At 41.6% G+C, this 20,859-nt stretch overlaps 1 protein-coding gene across 1 annotated transcript in view; it reads right to left on the reverse strand.

Moving 5' to 3' along the window:
• Positions 1–20,856, reverse strand: part of KIAA0586 (KIAA0586 ortholog) — a 79,845-nt gene extending 58,989 nt beyond the window's left edge. The window contains exons 1-15 of the mRNA XM_030452371.1: positions 20,397–20,856; positions 19,274–19,353; positions 17,262–17,331; positions 15,995–16,061; positions 15,187–15,352; positions 14,719–14,952; positions 12,934–13,102; positions 12,255–12,422; positions 10,418–10,538; positions 9,096–9,240; positions 7,638–7,679; positions 5,552–5,778; positions 3,707–3,779; positions 3,134–3,394; positions 2,517–2,691 (exon numbers count right to left, since the gene is read on the reverse strand). Of these exons, the coding sequence (XP_030308231.1) occupies positions 2,517–2,691; positions 3,134–3,394; positions 3,707–3,779; positions 5,552–5,778; positions 7,638–7,679; positions 9,096–9,240; positions 10,418–10,538; positions 12,255–12,422; positions 12,934–13,102; positions 14,719–14,952; positions 15,187–15,352; positions 15,995–16,061; positions 17,262–17,331; positions 19,274–19,353; positions 20,397–20,712 (2,314 nt within the window). The 5' untranslated portion in view covers positions 20,713–20,856. The remainder of the gene's footprint in view (positions 1–2,516; positions 2,692–3,133; positions 3,395–3,706; positions 3,780–5,551; positions 5,779–7,637; positions 7,680–9,095; positions 9,241–10,417; positions 10,539–12,254; positions 12,423–12,933; positions 13,103–14,718; positions 14,953–15,186; positions 15,353–15,994; positions 16,062–17,261; positions 17,332–19,273; positions 19,354–20,396) is intronic.
• Positions 20,857–20,859: the final 3 nt, after the last annotated feature.

Consider the following 20,859-nt stretch of genomic DNA (forward strand, 5'->3'; position numbering starts at 1 on the left):
TAGGAGTTCTGGAACATTAAATGCAGCATGGATCCAGTGCTCAGTTTTCTCTTTCATTTCTATTTCCAAGAGAAAACAACCTGAAGCAGAGGAGCAGCTTGTTACAGCTCTATCCAACCTGTACCTAACCTGTACAACTTCACATTTCACTGACACTACTGAAGTAAAACACTTTAATGGCAGCAAACAATTAGTATCAAATGACCTACTTATTGTAATTAGACTGCACTTTTTCTGCCCCTTTACGAGGCATTGCTTCTGGAATGATGAAATTGGCCTCCATGAAAAGGTTGTGACCTTCTACAAAGGACAAGAGCCCAATAAATATAGAAGCAAAATGTCATTTAGGACTCAGCAAAAGCAGAATTGCTGATTAAGTATTTTTAAAGAAGTGTCTGTTCTCAATCCAAATCTTACAGGTCACTGCATCGTTGTTATTGCAACACTAAGTACTTACTAGCACACATTTTATTCAAAAAAATTGTGTCCAGAATAAACTAAATTACAGGTGTGCAGCACCACCAGAAGTCTAAAAGAGTGATATATACTTCTGGCTCTTCAAATGAGTATACTGGCATTTTTCACAAAAAGAAAAAAAAAAAAGAAGTGGTTCAAAAGAGGTCAAATAAAAACTACCAGTAACAAGCAGCTCTCATATGCCAAGTTCTTACCTTTTAAAAATAAAGTAAGTTCTGAAAAGTCTTGTAGATTTTTGCCAGAACTATAACATACATTTTCCAGTAGGGCTAATAGAATCCCAGACACTTTCTACCAACACCACTTTTTCTTCCTGGTTCACAAATGGACTCCAGAGCACTGGTAAGAAAGTGCCAAGAAATGTCATAAAGACTGTGGTGAACTGCAGAATGGATTCTTGTACTGTTTTGAAGATTTGCCTCTGTGGATGTATATCATAATGCCAAAAAAACCCAAACAAACAAAACTGCAGTGCTTATCTTCAGAGACATACATAGGTTTTATACCATACCTAAACACAATCTGACCAAGTGACCACCTTCCCATGTTCCTCTCTTGGATCTCGTACAGATTACAGTATTTTGAGTTTGAAGTTTTCTTGAACTTTTTTTTTATTATTAAAACTTCAAAAGACAGCATTTAAAAATATGACAGTGTCCTGGTTTGGGCCAGGATAAAGGTGATTTTCTGTTTTGTACTTTTGCTTTTAGCTGAGTCTCTTGTAAGTAGCTGCACTTGCTGAAATTAACAGCAAGTTTTTCAGACAGTGTGTGCTTCTAGGACTGATAACACTCGATGTTTATAGTTACTGCTAGAGACTGGTGTGCAGAGCCAAGGACACTGCTCAGCTCTGAGGAACATTTTACCCTCCGGAAGGAGTAAAGAGGTCCCACCTGCAGCCTCATTTGGGGAGGAACAGACAAGATAGATGCCAGAATTGACCAAACAGAGTATTCCATCCCATACACATCATACTCAGGATAAATTTGAGGCATCACAAGGGCCAAGCAGGATTTCAGGATTTCCTGTCTTTCCTGCTTCCCTTCCTTCACCCAGCATCCTGGGAGGATTCCATCCATTCCTCTGCCTGTGGTCCTGATCCATCCCAGCCCATATCTGTGTGTTCCTGCCTCTAGTTCCCAACTGCTGTTGACTCCAGGAGTCCAGCCTGGACTTTCCCAGGGCTGCCCTGCAGCCTTGGTGCTGACGTGAGAGTTCTTGGGGAAAAGGGGGGAGGAATGTGGTTTCCATTTTCCTGTATATTTGTATATATTTAGTAATTTTTCCTATTTATCATTACTGTTTCATTAAAGTTGTGTAGTTTAGTTTCCAACCCATAAGTCTCTCTCCCTTATTCTCTCTCCTTTCTTTATCAAGGAGGAGAGAGAGATTAATAGAGAGCATCTGTTATTCAGTTTAATTGCCAGGCCAGTGTTAAACCCTGACAGACAGTTAAGTTTGCATCAAGTATATCTTCCCTACCTGGGCAACAACAGCACAAATGCAAGAAGCACAGGGATAAGCCAAGCAATATTTTTCCACTCATGCTCATCCTATTAACTCAACTGTGCCCACTCTAACTTCAGCTGCCTCTTACATTTACCACACTATTTCTCCTCTTGGATTTCCAAGTATCCACTTTGTTTTGTTGCTTTCTGGCAATGTTCTTCACCTCCTTATAACATGTGTAAAACAACCTCCAACAAGAGCAACTGGTAACTTGACTAAACTCTTTTCTGCACAGAGAGAAGGAAGGATGAGAAGTTCCCCCATAGTTTCAATCATAATGAAAACAAAGTGCAACAGCTCTGGCAATTTCTTTGCCTAAACTGCATCCTTTGTTAACAAGCATTTCTATTTATTAAAACTAACAGCAGTAATGACATCTAAATCTCTTCAGAATCCTACACACTAGGGTTTTTGGCATTTCAATTTAAGTTTAATCTTAGTGAATAAAAAAAATAGTTTCATTCATACAAGGAATACCTAAAAGAGAAAACTGGGAAGGATCACAGTGTTCACATCAAACAATTCCTTACCTCTAACACACTCTATGACCCTGGGTCTTTGAACTTTAGATTTGGGAGAGGGAGAGTTGAATCTCAGATATGGTGCTTTTTTAAGAGTGCTGCGATGGCCCTGGTAAATGGGTTTCCCATAAATTTGCCACAGGTGGTCTTCATTTTGTATCACTGCTCTGCTGTTCACAGGTCCCTGACACACATACACACACAAAAAAAAAAGTTTATAATCCTTCAGGTATGAAGATCTGAACACAACAGTAGTGCTGTAAAAGTCTAGAGGAAAAGAAGTCAGAATTTCCTCAACAAACCAGTTTATACTTCAAGTGCACATAAAAACTTAGGCATGCAGAATACCCAAAAAGCAGCTTCCTAACAGCTGAATAAAATAGCAGGCACCAATGAAGACAAAATCATCACACAAAAATAAATCCTACATATTTTACATACTCTGCTGAGGAGCCTACAGTAAATGAAACCAAAGACAACTCTGACAACAGAAATCCACAGGACAGGGCTATCACTTTCACTTAAAATATGATGGTTACACAAACAAACCATTTTTCACATGAATGTAACAACCTAAAGCACAGAAGTCACTACCAGAAAAAGAAACCAAGCACTTAGGAACTCACATGTGCCCTTTTTGCTTCCCTCTGAAAATTTTCAGAAGAAAAGTAAGGTCTAAACCTCTGCTTGCTTGTGTTATCTTCTGCTTGCTTCTGTAATGGCTTAGCTGCAGATAAAGGCTTCTTTGTTGAGCATCCTTGAGTTTTTTCAGTTTTTGCTTTAATTTCTTTATTGGTCTTCATAACCTTGATGTTTTGGGCTCTCTTAATCCACGGGACCTTTTGATCATATTTCACTTGTTCTGAATCATTGCTTGCCATTTCAGCCTAAAATGTAAAGGTAATAAAATGAGATTTTATCATCAAGGCTATCAGAAGAGTTTGTGGCCAACTCAAGTTCTAAAAAATGGCCAGGTTTTCATGTTAGCCATTACCTGTGACCTGTGATTTTCATTAAGCAATGGAAGTTTTAAAGCAGAGATAAATATTTTATTAGAGTGTATTAGGTGCTAATAATAACAATAAGCAGTTTTGTCCTGTTTTCAAGTTGTGAATGAATCACGTTTAACTATCAACAAGAAAGAACAATGTAAGGTGGAAAATAAGGCAAAAACCTGTCCTCATTTTTACCAGCCATACCTGGATTTCTGCACTGATTGCCTTAATCCACTCATCCACAGTCTTCCTGATACGAATCTCTTCAAATGCATCCCTGAAACAGAAGAATTATTTTAGGTCAGTGCTTCCCAAGTGGCACTCATTTCTTCCTGGGAAAGTAGTGACCCATAAACACTATAAAAAGAGAAACCCAGAACACAGAGAAAGTAAGATTATGTACCTCTACAGGCTTCAGAAGGCACTAAGCAGACCTATCCTTTCCTATTTTACCCTCAGCAAGTTTGCTGATGACACTAAGCTGGGAGGAGTGGCTGACACACCAGAGGGCTGTGCTGCCATTCAGAGAGACTTAGACAGGCTGGAGAGTTGGGCAGAGAGAAACATGATGAAATTCAACAAGGGGAAGTGTAGAGTTTTGCATTTGGGGAAGAACAACACAATGTCCCAGTACAGGTTGGGGGCTGACCTGCTGGAGAGCAGTGTAGGTGAAAGAGACCTGGGGGTCCTGGTAGACAAGAGGATGACCATGAGCCAGCAATGTGCCCTTGTGGCCAAGAAGGCCAATGGCATCCTGGGGTGCATTAGAAAGGGTGTGGTTAGTAGGTCAAGAGAGGTTCTCCTCCCCCTCTATTCTGCATTGGTGAGGCCGCACCTGGAGTATTGTGTCCAGTTCTGGGCCCCTCAGTTCAAGAAGGACAGGGAAGTGCTTGAAAGAGTCCAGCGCAGAGCTACTAAGATGATTAAGGGAGTGGAACATCTCCCTTATGAGGAAAGGCTGAGGGAGCTGGGTCTCTTTAGTTTGGAGAAAAGGAGACTGAGGGGTGACCTCATCAATGTTTTCAAATATGTAAGGGGTGAGTGTCAGGGAGATGGAGTTAGGCTTTTCTCAGTGGTGACCAGTGATAGGACAAGGGGTAATGGGTGTAAATTGGAGCACAGGAGGTTCAAGTTGAATATCCGGAAAAATGTTTTTCCTGTAAGGGTGACAGAGCCCTGGAACAGGCTGCCCAGGGGGGTCGTGGAGTCTCCTTCACTGGAGACATTCAAAACCCGCCTGGACACGTTCCTATGCGAAGTGCTCTAGGTGGCCCTGCTCTGGCAGGGGGGGTTGGACTAGATGATCTTTCGAGGTCCCTTCCAACCCCAAGGATTCTGTGATTCTGTGATTCTGTGTGATTCTATTTTAATCAAAAACTGAAAAAAACAAGGCAACAAAAGTATTCCAACTCAAAAGACAAAATGTAGATGACAAAAATGACCATTTCTTCTAAAAGACTGTGATGACAAATATTATGCCTGCAACAACAACACAAAAAGACTAACAAGAATAGTTGCCTTCAAAGATTAAGTTGTAATTAAACAGGAAAACTTTCACTGTGATGCAAACAGGAGTAGTTAACACAACTAAAGAGGCAAAAGTTCAAAAGCCAAAAGATCTGCTGTAGGATAGCTGATTCTGTAACATCTGCAGGCTTAGGAAGCCTCTTTTGTTCTGAGTGATGAAATTACTCAGATGAATAATGAAATTACTCTCTAAATTTCTTACTAGTGCAAGTTAGTCTACAAAAAGATAAATGGCCCTTTGTCTTGACAGCAGAGCAGTTTGGCCAGATGATACAGTCTCAGAATTCAGATTTACAAAGAAGTAATAGGGACCTGTCAAAAAAATCCAATTCACACCACGAGAATCAAAAAATACTTGAAATTCAAAAGAATTTCAGTGAAATTCAATCTAATTCTTGCTAAGGAGAGTCAATAAATACTTTTATAGGGGACTGCACTAGTTCTTCAATGCAGAGAACCTAAAAAAGTGAAAGAGGGGTTAAAAGGTGAGCACACACAATGAGTTGAATAATCAGGACCAACCTGTTTGTAGCCAAGGCATTAATAAAAGCATCCATGGCATCTCCATCTTTTGCACGGACAACAGCCTCCAAGTTATCTTCAAGAACTTTCTTATTGTTCTGAACCCCTCTCAAAATCCTTTCAGCATCCCTCAGTATGGATTTTGGCACTTTAACATTTTCAAGGATGGATGTTTTCTTCAGCTGATGATGTCCTTGAGGCTCAGCAGCAACAGTTGGGTTTTTTGGCTACAAGTGAAACAGAACTGCTAGGTTTTATCCTGATGTTGTAATTTCAATCCTTTACACACTGATCAGAATTCCTACTAATAAAATATCAAATCAAGGCCTAGCACATGAAATCCCATCCACACATTCTACCATCAACTTCAATGACTCAAGAACATTCAGGATGTTGCAAATATATTCAGAGGTCAGGCAAATGGAGAGAGTGCTACAAAGGGACCTGGGAGTCTGGATTGCCAGGAAGCTGAACATGAGCCAGCAGTGTGCCCAGGTGGCCAAGAAGGCCAATGGCATCCTGGCCTGGATCAGGAACAGCGTGGCCAGCAGGTCCAGGGAAGGGATTCTGCCCCTGTGCTCAGCCCTGGGGAGGCCACAGCTTGAGTCCTGGGTCCAGTTCTGGGCCCCTCAGCTCAGGAAGGAGATTGAGGTGCTGGAGCAGGTCCAGAGAAGAGCAAGGAGGCTGTGAAGGGATCCAGCACAAGTCCTGTGAGGAAGGGCTGAGGGAGCTGGGGGTGTTGAGGCTGGAGAAGAGGAGGCTCAGGGGAGACCTCATCACTCTCTCCAACTCCCTGAAAGGAGGTTGGAGCCAGGGGGGGGTTGGGCTCTTTTCCCAGGCAACTCTCAGCAAGACAAGAGGGCAGGGTCTCAAGTTGTGCCAGGGGAGGTTTAGGTTGGAGATGAGAAAGAATTTCTTTCTGCAGAGGGTGATCAGGCATTGGAATGGGCTGCCCAGGGAAGTAGTGGATTCTCCATCCCTGGAGAGATTTCAAAAGAGCCTGGATGTGGCACTGAGTGCCATGGGCTGGGAACTGCAGTGGGAGTGGATCAAGGGTTGGACTTGATGATCTCTGAGGTCCCTTCCAACCCAGCCAATTCTATGATTCTATGAACAGCACCACCATCCTCTCTCCCTCCCAGTGATTTTTGCATTTCCTAAGGAACAAGGAAGCAACTATTAGCCTTTTGGTTTGCAGAACCCTCTTACAGAGATAAAAATCAAGCATATATTAGCTGCTAAATAAAAAGGAAGGGACAAAAGTGCACAGGAAACAAGAAGCCACACAGCTACAGTTCTCACATTCAGTCTCACACTCCTGATGAAGCCCAGAGGTCCTGAAATAGAGTGCTTCATTTTGCCAGAAAGGAAGCAAACAAAAAAAATTAAATAATTTAAATTAAAAATTTACATAAAGAAAAAGAAAACCAAAATGCCCAAATTTGTGTAGACACTGAAAGCATCAACTGAATGAACAGAAAAAAAATCAGAGATCAAACATCAGTTTTGGCTGCTCTTATTGAATCTGAATTAAACAAAAGTTTATGTTCTAACAGCCATGCTGCCAAAGTACAATGGACACAACAAATTAGAAATCCACACACAGACCCCTTGATTTTGGTTTTGCCTGGTGAGAAAAGGACAATGTATCAAAATTAGTTACAAATTTTAGATATTTTCATTTTTAAATTAAACAGTTTCAGAAACATTACATAAACAAGACAGGTGAATTTGTGAGAAAATGTAAGAAATGCAGACACATGTTCAAGTATAAACTAATGTAGATTTGGCAATCAGACCCAGACCATTAAATGGTAATCATATTAAGTCCACTCTATGCCCATTTTAGGTGCCAGCTGTGTGCCTGACATTTGTATTATTACTTCAAAGTGCTGAACCAAGATTGAGTAAGACAAGTCAAATAAATTAAATCCTGAGTAATGGAATCTGTACATAACAGGAACTTAAAAAAAAAATACAGGTATGCAATAGTCACATAGTGTTATCTCATAGCAAGCATATTCAAAAGTGTTTCAGTAGGACAGTATTTAAAAAAATCTCTGAAACATAAAAATTCAAGGTATACCTTAATAAGGTCATTCATGTCTGTCTTCCATGAATTTGCTTCCTAAAAAGACAGAAGAAGAGCTTTCAAAACTGATCTAAAGATAGATGTGTTGAGGTAAAATCTAGATATTAGATCAATTTAAATGAGCAGAATGAATTCTCTGTGAGCTACTAAATCTTGCTGTACTCTTGTGGTGGATTAGAGCACCACCTTCTGTTCCATCTCAACCAACCTCAGTTCATTCAGGGCTTTTATTTGCCTGTTGACAAAACCAGAGGTCAGTTATCCCAAGCATTTATCTACTAATTCTACAAATCTCTCAACTATGAGAAGTCAGTATCTAAGCATCTAATTGACTGGACTTTAGATTTCTTCTCCTTTTTCATAAGAAGATATTTTAAAGAACTAATGTCAAACTGTGTCCTTCTCACCTGCCATTCTTTATCCCATCTTGTCCTGCTCTGCTGCCTATAAAAGGCATGTTAAGTTTTAGCAAATATTTGCAACATAAATGGGGCACATGGCACCTCTTCTTTTACTAGTACAAAAGTTAAACACACAATCCATTAATGTATTATAAAATCTATTAAGCAATCTATCAAAGCATCAGCTATACTCTAAGATATGTCAGATGAAGCTGTGTTCCTAAAGATAAAGCAGCAAATTACAGGCATGTAATATGAATATTTTTAGGGACATGCAAACTGAAACCTTCAACCACAAAACAAACCAATGGAATCCAAACTATTGTGTTCCAAGCTAACTCACAAACCTTTGGCTACTCAATCTCCTTACCCCCCATTTATATTTACAAGAACAGAGGGGATCCAAGCAGACAGGATAAATGATCCTCTGCACTTTGCCTCCACATGGAACCAGGATAAGAAACAGATAAAAGCTTCCATTGTCTAAAGTTATACTTTGCCAGAACAGAACCATTTTGCCACCAAAGGTACAAAATCATTAGCATGAGAAACAAGACAATGGTATATATCAAGTAATTCTTCAGAAATAGTACTTTTTACAAAAAGAAATGGCAAAATGATGCAGGAAGTAGCTTAAGTCATCCCTTAGATTGACTGCAAAAAAGTAGAACATTTTTCTTTCAGAAAAGGGAATGTCACATCAGCTCTGCAGCTCTAGTGTAACAGGAAGACAACTAGCAGAAAATAGGCAGTGAAAATAAACTTTAAACAACTAAATAAACTGTTTTTATTTTACACCTGTTTTATGTCTGGCAGAATGGCAGGAAGAGCCTCTATAGCTCACTCCACTCACTGCAACATGACTCAGGTTCAAAGCCCTCCCATTCAAAAAGACTGAAATATTTCAAGTAAACACAAACAAACATCAATCTTTTTTAGAGAGAAAGAACCAAGGGCAACATTTTTACTGATACCAGACCTCTAAGCTTCTCTCCACATTTTTTGCTCCCTTTATTCAAACTCTTTGGCATTCTGATAGCATGGGCTTTACCTGCAGCATGTCACGCATTTCTCTTCTCAACTGCCCAAGATCTTGAAGTAAATCATCTGCTTTTTTCACAGTTTTCTCAATTGATTTGCAGTTTTGGAAGGAGTTTTCCAAAGTGGGGGCTGAGTCTGTACACAAAGCAGTATTCCTGATGGGAGAAAGAGCCTTGACAGAAAGTTCTACTGCATCTCATGTGGCCCAAGAAAGAAGCCAACTTTGAAACTGAGCAAGAAATTCAAGTGCAAGAATATCAAAACTTTATAAAAAATGGAATTTTCTTTTTCACCTGAGGCTAAATAAAGGTTATTGGGCTTTCCCTGTTTGCCACTTAACACCTTAAGCTGTATCCTTGCATTTTGAATTATGAAAAAATACCTAAAATTCAGACCTAATAGAGCAACATTTAAGATTTAGTTTATCTTTCTATTTGAAGCAATTCATGTTTTTGTCTGTGCTATCAGAAATCAGACAGTCTCTATGTAGCTCTATGTATTATATAATGACTAATATAACTTGTCATTATATCAGTGAATTTATGACATCAAATTAATGTTTATAACTATGCAAAGGGTGAGTGTCAGGAGGAGCCAGGCTGCTCTCAGTGATGACCAAGGACAGGACAAGGGGCAATGGGTGCAATCTGGAGTGTAGGATGTTCCATGTAAACATAAGAAAAAGCTTTTTCACTGTGAGGGTGACAGAACCCTGGCTCAGGCTGCCCAAGGAGCTTGTGGAGTCTCCTCTGGAGACATTCAAACCCCAACTGGACTTGTTCCTGTGTGACCCACACTAGGTAATCCTGCTCTAGCAGGGGGGTTGGACTCAATGATCTTATGAGGTCCCTTCCAACTCCAAACATTCTGGGAAAATCTATTTCAGACTGCATGGCTAAGAAAATTTCCTCACACACTCTAAAAGCACAGAAATTGTTAAGATGCTGCTGGAGTGCAGCCTCAAGTAGCTTGGAGTCTCACTGACAGGGGCAATTCCACTTGTCCACCTGGTTTCCTGACACTCCTGCAGAAGGTGCTGCAACAAAATACACTCAGAAGACCAAAAAGCACTCAAAGGGACACCCACTGACCTTTGAGAAGGGTGCTCTGGATTTTTAGCCACCAGCTTTCACCTCCCTTCAGCATAACACAAACCCAGCAAGAGCACAGAAACACCAGTGCTCCAGTGCTTTATTTGAAGCACAGCTTTGTCACAACCCAAGATGTCACCAGTGACTCTATTACACCACAGATATTTAATACACTTTTTCCAATCTCACCATAACAAACAAAAAAAATCTTCCTCACGTTTGGATTGCCACACTTATTTACCTGTCTCTCCCAGGATACAAGCTCATTTTATCACTCTTTAATGCTGCCTTCTCTGAAGATTCCATTCGCCTCAGTGGCATTTCTTGAGAACTCAGAATATGCTCAGCAAGTCTCTCTTCACCTAAGGCACAAAACAAAGTTAAGTTTGCTCAGAGTATTTAATAATCACATTTTCTTTGCAGATATTTCACCACTCTTGGAGAGCAGTCAGACAGAGAGGGACCTTGGAGTTTGAATTGCCAGGAAGCTGAACAGGAGCCAGCAGTGTGCCCAGGTGGCCAAGAAGGCCAATGGCATCCTGGCCTGGATCAGGAACAGCGTGGCCAGCAGGTCCAGGGAAGGGATTCTGCCCCTGTGCTCAGCCCTGGGAAGGCCACAGCTTGAGTCCTGGGTCCAGTTCTGGGCCCCTCAGCTCAGGAAGGAGATTGAGGTGCTGGAGCTGGTCCAAAGGAGGGCAACTGGGCTGGTGAAGGGATCCAGCACAAGTCCTGTGAGGAAGGGCTGAGGGAGCTGGGGGTGTTGAGGCTGGAGAAGAGGAGGTTCAGGGGAGACCTCATCACTCTCTACAACTCCCTGAAAGGAGGTTGGAGCCAGGGGGGGTTGGGCTCTTTTCCCAGGCAACTCTCAGCAAGACAAGAGGGCAGGGTCTCAAGTTGTGCCAGGGGAGGTTTAGGTTGGAGATGAGAAAGAATTTCTTTCTGGAGAGGGTGATCAGGCATTGGAATGGGCTGCCCAGGGAAGTAGTGGATTCTCCGTGTCTGGAGATATTTCCAAAGAGCCTGGATGTGGCACTGAGTGCCATGGGCTGGGAACTGCAGTGGGAGTGGATCAAGGGTTGGACTTGATGATCTCTGAGGTCCCTTCCAACCCAGCCAATTCTGTGATTCTATGACTCTATATAACAGCAAGGAGAGGAAGATAATTTTTAGATATTAAAATAAGGATTTCCTTCAGGTAAGACAAGCTGTGTAAAACCACTCCTACTGATCTGACTGTGACTGCTTCACATTGGCCAAGCCAGGGAGCAGAGGAATGGAACTGTGAGAGACACAGCTTCTCTGCAGTGTCACAGATCTGCTCTTCCTTTGCCTCACTTCATTTATCCACAGGCCCAGGGAACACCAGGAATATTTACTTGACAGCTTTGTAAAAGAGAGAGAGCAGAAAGGATCTGAAAGGATCTAAGGCTGAAAGGATCTAAGACACAAACAGGCATTTTGCTGGTGAATGAGTGCAGTGGATGGATATTTTGAATACTTTTCTCCAATCTCAGATCCTCAAGCAACTCTAAACACAACCAGCTAAAAAATGATGCTTTCTTTTTTGATTAAATCTCCAAAACTGAATTTCATACCAGTAAACTGTTGAAAACCAGTAAAACTACTTCCTTTGCTTTACACATGATGCTTTCATTACAACAGCCCAGAGACCCTGTGGATGCATGTTTTTGTGAAAAAAAAAAACCAGCAAAAAACCACAAACCTCAGTTCAACCAATGATAATGACCTAATTATTGAGCAGTTCCCAGCTTTTTCAGTAATATATATAATTTTCTTTAAAGCTGCCAATGAAATGCCACTCAGTTTTTAACCTAAGAAAATGTTTCAGTGAGCAAACACATCAATGTGCTACAGGTCAGCTCAGTATTGTCATTAAATCTTGAGCTAATTAAAAGTGACCTATTCACAAAACTAACCCTGCCCAAATGTACACACAAATATTCTGAATTAGGCTGAATTTTGGTATTTAAACTCAGATTAGGCAAGGACCACACAAAATAAACCCCAGGTCATGCTTTTCATGGCAGTGGAGGGCAGGAGTGTCTTTCTCACAATACCTTCATTCATGGATTTGGGAATATTTTCCTTTTCTGTTACAGGGTTTTCTTTCCCTGAGATTTTCACATTTTTGGATACAGGTTCTGGAACATATCTCCGAGGAACTGGTGTTATTAGAGAATATTTTTGTGAATGCATCCCATGACTTTGAAATTGGCTTGAATTTGCTTCAGGAGGAAAAAAAAAAAAAAAGAAAGTAAAATTATTACAATGTTAGGAATTTTCCCAAGAGTAAAACAAATCTAGAAAAAAACATACCAGCAATATGAATTTTTTTACAAAACTGCAAATATTTACAGAATTAGTTAAAAAAGTAAGTGGAAAGAAAATTTCATACTTCTGAATGTTATTATAAAGGGATCAAATAAAAAAAAAACCATACTGTGGATTAGTTCATTACAAACTTCCATATGGAACAACTCTCAGTAAAGACTATTTTAGGTTAAGTCTTGGCCTCTCTTGATACAGACTAAGCAGTCAGTAAACACCAACCTCTCACTGTTATTTAAGCTAAAGCATTATTAAAGTTAAGAGGTGTTATACAAAAAGCACATTAGGCAAAAAGAACCCCAAAACCAAACAATTACACAGAAGAAATGTTGGATACATCAGTAGAAATGGACACAAAATTAACAGAAAACTAACACTGACAATAAGACACTTAGAATTTGTCTTCACCTTGAGCAGGTGGAGCACTGGTAGGAAATGAAGCCCTCTGATATAAAGATTCTTGGTTCTTCAGCAGTTGCTGTTCTGGGTTCTCAGCCTGTTTTGTCAGGAGGCTGGAGGAAGGGTTGTGACTCTGCTGTAAGGCCCTCATGTTGACTGCAGAGCTGATGAGGTGAGACTAAGAGACAGAATTACAAAGTCTTTATGATATATGCTTAGTTTCTCAAGTAAAACTCAAACCATCAGTTAGAAAAGTCTTTCTGAAAACTCATTTACAACAAACTCACAATACAGATATGCTTGGACATCTTGCTGCCCTTCAAAAAACATGGGAGACTCTCCAAGCCATCTATAAAACTCTCCTTAGGTGTTCATTCTGACTGGCTACTTATTAAATGGAAGTTTCTTCAATTAATGAAGTTCTAAACATTTCTCAGTGGCAATGGGAACACAATTTTTGCATTTACTTTCCACAGTGAAAAATCACTTTGGGGAGAGGAGCAGATACCTGGGAAAGAACCAGAAATAAAACTTTTCCCAGAAAACTCAAAGCTCATGTGCTGGCCCCTAGATTTTTCTTTCTAATACTAAGATATTATCCAAATTATTAACACGTTGACACTAAGAAACAGATAGAATCATAGAATTGGCTGGGTTGGAAGGGACCTCAGAGATCATCAAGTCCAACCCTTGATCCACTCCCACTGCAGTTCCCAGCCCATGGCACTCAGTGCCACATCCAGGCTCTTTTGAAATAGCTCCAGACACAGAGAATCCACTACTTCCCTGGGCAGCCCATTCCAATGCCTGATCACCCTCTCCAGAAAGAAATTCTTTCTCATCTCCAACCTAAACCTCCCCTGGCACAACTTGAGACCCTGCCCTCTTGTCCTGCTGAGAGTTGCCTGGGAAAAGAGCCCAACCCCCCCCTGGCTCCAACCTCCTTTCAGGGAGTTGCAGAGAGTGATGAGGTCTCCCCTGAGCCTCCTCTTCTCCAGCCTCAACACCCCCAGCTCCCTCAGCCCTTCCTCACAGCACTTGTGCTGGATCCCTTCACAGCCTCCTTGCTCTTCTCTGGACCTGCTCCAGCACCTCAATCTCCTTCCTGAGGGGCTGAGGGGCCCAGAACTGGACCCAGGACTCAAGCTGTGGCCTCCCCAGGGCTGAGCACAGGGGCAGAATCCTTTCCCTGGACCTGCTGGCCACTCTGTTCCCGATCCAGGCCAGGATGCCATTGGCCTTCTTGGCTACCTGGGCACACTGCTGGCTCATGTTCAGTTTCTTGTCAATCCAGACTCCCAGGTCCCTTTCTGCCTGGCTGCTCTCCAGCCACTCTGTGCCCAGCCTGGAGCTCCCCATGGGGTTGTTGTGGCCAAAGTGCAGGACCCGGCACTTGGCCGTGTTGAACCTCATCCCATTGGAATCAGCCCAACTCTCCAGTCTGTCCAGGTCCCTCTGCAGAGCCCTCCTGCCTTCCAGCTGATCCACACTCCCCCCCAGCTTGGTGTCATCTGTGAATTTGCTGATGATGGACTCAATCCCCTCATCTAAATCATCAATGAAGATATTGAACAGAACTGGGCCCAACACTGATCCCTGGGGGACACCACTGCTGACCGGCCGCCATTTTGATGCAGCCCCGTTCAGCACCACTCTCTGGGCCCGGCCCTCCAGCCAGTTCCTAACCCAGCACAGGGTGCTCCTGTCCAAGCTGTGGGCTGACAGCTTCTTCAGGAGGATGCTGTGGGAGATGGTGTCAAAGGCTTTGCTGAATAAAATTATCTGCACTGTTACCTGAATATTCATTTGTTGCTCCTGCAGCTTTTCCAGGTGCTGAATCCGTTGCACCATGAGAGAACTCAGTTGTTTTTCCAGCTCAGTGACCCTTTCATGGCAGTGGGGCTTCTCCTGCTGATACTTTGTATTTGTTTGCTGTTCAGCAACACCCTGCAGTTGTGTCTCTGTCTCCCGGAGCTGATGAAGTAATGCTGAAACTGAATTAACTTTTGCTTCCAAATCGTTTTGAACCTGTGGGAGGAAAAAATTAAGAAAAAAAATTTAAAAAAATCCTTATTGCAAGAGATGCAAGCGTGGAGGGAACAAAACATCCTTCCTATCATCAGGGAATTCTTTGCTTCCCAAAAGAGACAAATAAAACATGAGATAGCCCCAATAATTGGTGTCTATTTACCTCAGGCTTGCTTAGAAAAATCTGCTGGTTTATGAGGACACAGAACTCATCACCACAGGCCACTTACTCACTTTAAGAAGTGGAGCTGTGGTAGCAATGGCAGCAGCAGTTGCTGCTGCAATGGTGGCTGCAGAATCCACTTCCCTGGTGTCATGACCAACATCTTCCTTCTTCTCCACTGAGGGGTTTCCTAGGAGCTGCACCTTCACCTCTTTAAGTACAGGAGTAGTTTGAGTTCTAAAAAAATAAAGAAGTGGCTGTAAAAAGCAGTTTTCTCCATGTCATCCCCAAGCAAATGATTCCCACACCTAGCACTGATGTCACTAATCATATCAAGCATTTCTGCCTGAAGCTCTTGACACCTAAAAACCAATTTTATTCTCCTCTTTAGACAAGACACAAGAAATTTCTCAGTATTATCTTAAAGATTCTGATTTTGAAAGCATCTCACTGTGATGACTGTAACAAAGAATATGTTTACAGGCTGTATTGTGCAAAACTAAGTGTTCTGGTAAGTTTAACTTCATTTATGATTGTCCATTTCCAGACAGATTTCCAGCCTCTGGACTCAGCATGTGTCCTTATCTCTCCTTAAAAATATTACACAGTTTTGGCACAAAATTCATCACCAATCAGAGCAGATCTTGGCTGACACTTGCAACATGAAATCATTAATTCAAATAGTTTAAAAGTATTACTGGAAGCAGGTAAAGTAAACAAGACCCTGAGTAAAAAAAGAAACTGAAAACATCTTCACAGGCAGAAAAAGGAAAAGAACAATAAAGAATATTTTTTCTTTGCCAGTTATGCATTCTGGCAGAAACTGAAGCAGTACAGCAGAGAAACAGCAGCTAAGACACTAACAAAAACATATCTTACTTTTGCTTTAACACAGCTCTCAGAGCCTCCTTCTGACCAGCAGCATATTGAGAAATAAAGACATCATCTGGGGGAAGGACATAAAATAAACTTTGTCAGGTTGACAGACAAAAATCTGCTCCAGAGGGAGACACAAAGTGTTATTTCAAGATGTAGAACTGTGCTGTGAAGATTCTGCTGCCTGCACATTATCTATACAAATAAAAAAACCTGTTTCCCTTCAGTATGTAGGTGGCTTAAATCAGGATTAGAGTAAGAGTAGGCTTCATTTAAGACAATTTCATATAGTATTGAATGCTAGTGGCAATAAAATCTATTTTGTTACACTATATAAATGTCAACTTGAGTTCAGAATGCCTGCTAAATAAAACCCTGCAGATTCTAACTTGAAAAAAAAAACCTAATGAAAAAGAAAAAGAATTATATCAGTGTAAATAATAAACTTTTTAGCTTTACATTATGATAAAGGGATTCAGACTCTGCTGTTTGCTGGGCAGAGGTAACAACCCAAGATATGGCAGATTCATTGTTCCACTGCTGCTAATTACACACAGCTGATAAGCTGCTCCCTCCCTGAACTTAAGGAAACTAAACTACTGCTTCTTGGCCCTAAATGAGGTTATTTATTTGTGCTTAGCTCCCCCCCAAGCCACAGGTAGCTTAGAAACCTGCACATGTATTTTCTTAAAAATGAGTCTTTAAAAGTCATTAAATTTAGTTTTGAAATTAGTCTCTAGTGTCTAAAAAAAGTCTCAGCTTCCCCAAATCTGATTGAAACTGCCAGATTCAGAAGTTAAAGGCAACAACAACATTTTTTAGATTCTTAAGGATTAGAAATCTCAGAAATTAGAAACTTTTTAATTAGAAATTAGAAACTTTTATCATGTAGGCTGCTTGCAGAGAAGCAAGTCACTCACAACAGGAAAATGCATCCAAACAAACCCTCCTTTCCCCCTCCCCCCCATGTTCTCTATCAAAACTCATGAATAGTTCAATTAGCAACAGGAATCTCATCATTCTGGTGCACTGGTACAAGTCCCCTGCCACAGGATCATGTAATGCCAGCAAGACTGAAGTAATATTTGCAGAATTTAAGAGCATAAATCTCAGTTACAGTCTTTTTATCAAAGAAATATTTGAGTATTTTCACTGGCAGATTTCTATGTTGAAGAAAAACATCTAAGATATAATTAAAACTCCCTGTTCCTCTAATTAATCAGTTTTATTACAAAAACAAGGGATGTAGCAGTCCATCAGTGTGCCTCACCTTCAGGTCTTCTGCTGTCTTCCAGCAGCAGTGAAGGATCTTCCTGATCTGCAGCTTCTCTGGGATAATCCTTCAGGACAAGAAGAGCAGAAAAGTGAATGTTGAAGCCTCAGGGATCAGCAGCCAAAGTTTTAGCAGCAGGTGGAATTCCTGAACACACAAATGTAACCAATGTAACCATCTCCACACAGGTCCTGGGATAAAGCATTCACAGAGCTTTACTACAGAACCATCTGGACTTTGTAGACAAGAACTGACAGGAAATTTTAGGGATAAGACACCCTAGAAACACAATTCAAATTAGAAAGAGGTATTCTAGGTGCTGATGCTGTGTATTCTCCTCATTTATGGCCAAAAAGTGGTAAATTACATGTTTAAGTCTGCAACAATTGAGGGTTACCCCTATGCACAGCAATGTGGAACTGCAGGAACAGAGCTGAACCCAGGAAGTCTGTGAGAAGTCACAAAGTAATGAAAGTAAAAACCTTTTACTTAACAATAACTGATGCTGAGACTCCTGTTCAGCTCACCAGCTCTGCTCTGAGCTCTGCAGAGAGTTCTCTGCAACCCTTTCACAGCACAGGTTTATTTTGCTCACTTATCACAAGGTGGGAGCCCAAGTTTCCATGTGAGGCACAACAAACAAACCGAAAAGAAATAACTCTTACTGGGAAATGTTTAAGAGCCCCTATAAATTGAAGTGTTTCATTATATAGAGAAATAAAAAGCCCACAAGAAGCTTTCTCTTCTCCTAACTAATCTTGTGCCACGTTCACCTTTTTAAACGAAGAATCACCCTAAAACTTAAAACCAGACCTTTGTACTCACCATGCAGCAGGTAAACAAAACCCTGCCCAAAACTTCAGCATTAATATCACACCAGCAGCAAACTGAAGAGTAAAGCAGGAGCACAGTTATTGTGCAAAAGCTGAGCCAAACATTTGCTCTGCTTTTTTTTTTCTTTTTCCTTTTTTTCTTCCTTTTTTTCTTTCCTTTTTTTTCCCTTTTTCCTTTCTCTTTTTTCTTTTGTCCCTTTTTCCCCCCTTTTTCTTTCCTTTTTCCCCCCTTTTCTTTCCTTCCCCCCCTTCTTCTTTCCTTTTTCCCCCCCTTCTTCTTTCCTTTTTTCCCCCCTTCTTCTTTCCTTTTTCCCCCCCTTCTTCTTTCCTTTTTCCCCCCCTTCTTCTTTCCTTTCCCCCCCTTCTTCTTTCCTTTTTCCCCCCCTTCTTCTTTCCTTTTTCCCCCCTTCTTCTTTCCTTTTCCCCCCTTCTTCTTTCCTTTTTCCCCCCCTTCTTCTTTCCATTTTCCCCCCTTCTTCTTTCCTTTTTTCCCCCTTCTTCTTTCCTTTTTTCCCCCTTCTTCTTTCCTTTTTCCCCCCTTCTTCTTTCCTTTTTCCCCCCTTCTTCTTTCCTTTTTCCCCCCTTCTTCTTTCCTTTTCCCCCCCTTCTTCTTTCCTTTTTCCCCCCCTTCTTCTTTCCTTTTTCCCCCCCTTCTTCTTTCCTTTTTTCCCCCCTTCTTCTTTCCTTTTTTCCCCCTTCTTCTTTCCTTTTCCCCCCCTTTTTCTTTCCTTTTTCCCCCCTTTTTCTTTCCTTTTTTCCCCCCTTTTTCTTTCCTTTTTTCCCCCCTTTTTCTTTCCTTTTTCCCCCCCTTTTTCTTTCCTTTTTTCCCCCCTTTTTCTTTCCTTTTTTCCCCCCTTTTTCTTTCCTTTTTCCCCCCCTTTTTCTTTCCTTTTTTCCCCCCTTTTTCTTTCCTTTTTTCCCCCCTTTTTCTTTCCTTTTTCCCCCCCTTTTTCTTTCCTTTTTCCCCCCCTTTTTCTTTCCTTTTTTTTCCTTTTTTCTTTCCCTTTTTTTTTCTTTTTTTCCCCCTTTTTTTTCTTTTTTTCCTCTTTTTTCTTTCCTTTTTTTTTCCTTTTTTTCCCCTTTTTTTCCCTTTTTCTGTGCTACAGAAGACACAATTTAAGAAAACCCTCGTTCTCTTAGGCTGGGATTGCAGGAAGCAACAGTAACTTTTCTTACCATCTGGGATGAAAACAAGGACTCTGCAGAGTTTTCTATTGCAAGCAGAGGTTCTGGGTGTCCTTTGGTACCTGAGACTCCTAAAACAAAAAGTAGTTTTCCTGTGACCATAAGGATTTTCTTGAACTTTCTTCTTTCAGCCCCTGCACGTGTCACTGTTCCACTCTCTGATGCTGCCTACAAACTTCCTGCCCCATTTTAATTATTTTTTAAAACATCACAAGGACAGTCAGGGCTTTTTCCAGCAAGGTGAAAAGTGCCTGATGGTTAAGGACGAGGAATCTGGAGTTCTCCTGACAGAGCTGACTGACCCCTCACTCCACCCGAGTCCCTTTCCATGTGGGAAGTGAAGTCAGGAAAAACAAAGAAAGAGAAAAAGGGAGAAAAGGGGGAAAAAGGGGAAAAGGAAAAAAAAAGGGGAAAAGGAAAAAAAAAAGGGGAAAAGGAAAAAAAAAAGGGGAAAAGGAAAAAAAAAGGGGAAAAGGAAAAAAAAAAGGGGAAAAGGAAAAAAAAAAGGGGAAAAGGAAAAAAAAAAGGGGAAAAGGAAAAAAAAAAGGGGAAAAGGAAAAAAAAAAGGGGAAAAGGAAAAAAAAAAGGGGAAAAGGAAAAAAAAAAGGGGAAAAGGAAAAAAAAAGGGGAAAAGGAAAAAAAAGGGGAAAAGGAAAAAAAAAAAGGGGAAAAGGAAAAAAAAAAGGGGAAAAGGAAAAAAAAGGGGGAAAAGGAAAAAAAAAGGGGGAAAGGGAAAAAAAAAGGGGGAAAGGGAAAAAAAAGGGGGAAAGGAAAAAAAAAAGGGGAAAGGAAAAAAAAAAGGGGAAAAGGAAAAAAAAAGGGGAAAAGGAAAAAAAAAAGGGGGAAAGGAAAAAAAAAAGGGGAAAAGGAAAAAAAAAGGGGGAAAAGGAAAAAAAAAGGGGAAAAGGGAAAAAAAAGGGGAAAAGGAAAAAAAAGGGGAAAAGGAGAAAAAAGGGGAAAAGAAGAAAAAAGGGGAAAAGGAGAAAAAAGGGGAAAAGGGAACAGGAAAACCAAAAAACCCTCCTCGGGTATAAAATTACCAGAGCCTATAATCACCACCCCACAGCGATCTGACCTCACCCGAACCTCCACCCCCGCCCTGCAACCCACGCACCCGGTGCCGCGCTGCGGGAAGGTCCGTGGGTCACTTGGGTCACTCCATCGAACCGAACCCAACTTGCTACCGAGGCCGGAGAGACGCTGGAGGGTGCTCTGTCTCCGGCCAGAGCCGGCTCAGCTGCCGGGCCGGGGGACGCCGCTTCCCGCAGCCTCTTGACAGCGATCGTCACTTTCTTGGGACGGCCACCAGCCCGTGTCACAGCCTCGATGGGCTTCTCCCTCAGGACACCCGTGGAGTGAATGAGCACGTCACCCGCCGTCAGGCTGGCCAAGGAGTCCTGGCTGAGGCTGGAGCTGCTTCCCGCTTCCATGGGGATCTCCTCACGCAGGCCCTGACGAGCAGGCCGCTCCTGCGGGACAAGCGCTAAGGCTACAGCAGCGCTGCTCCGCTTACTCCCGCGCAGGGAAAGCAGTCTGAAAGCTCCAGGGGAACGCTTTTCCCCTCGTCCCGCACCCCC

Source organism: Calypte anna, chromosome 5A (genome assembly GCF_003957555.1).
Source record: "Calypte anna isolate BGI_N300 chromosome 5A, bCalAnn1_v1.p, whole genome shotgun sequence".
Lineage (NCBI taxonomy): Eukaryota > Metazoa > Chordata > Aves > Apodiformes > Trochilidae > Calypte > Calypte anna.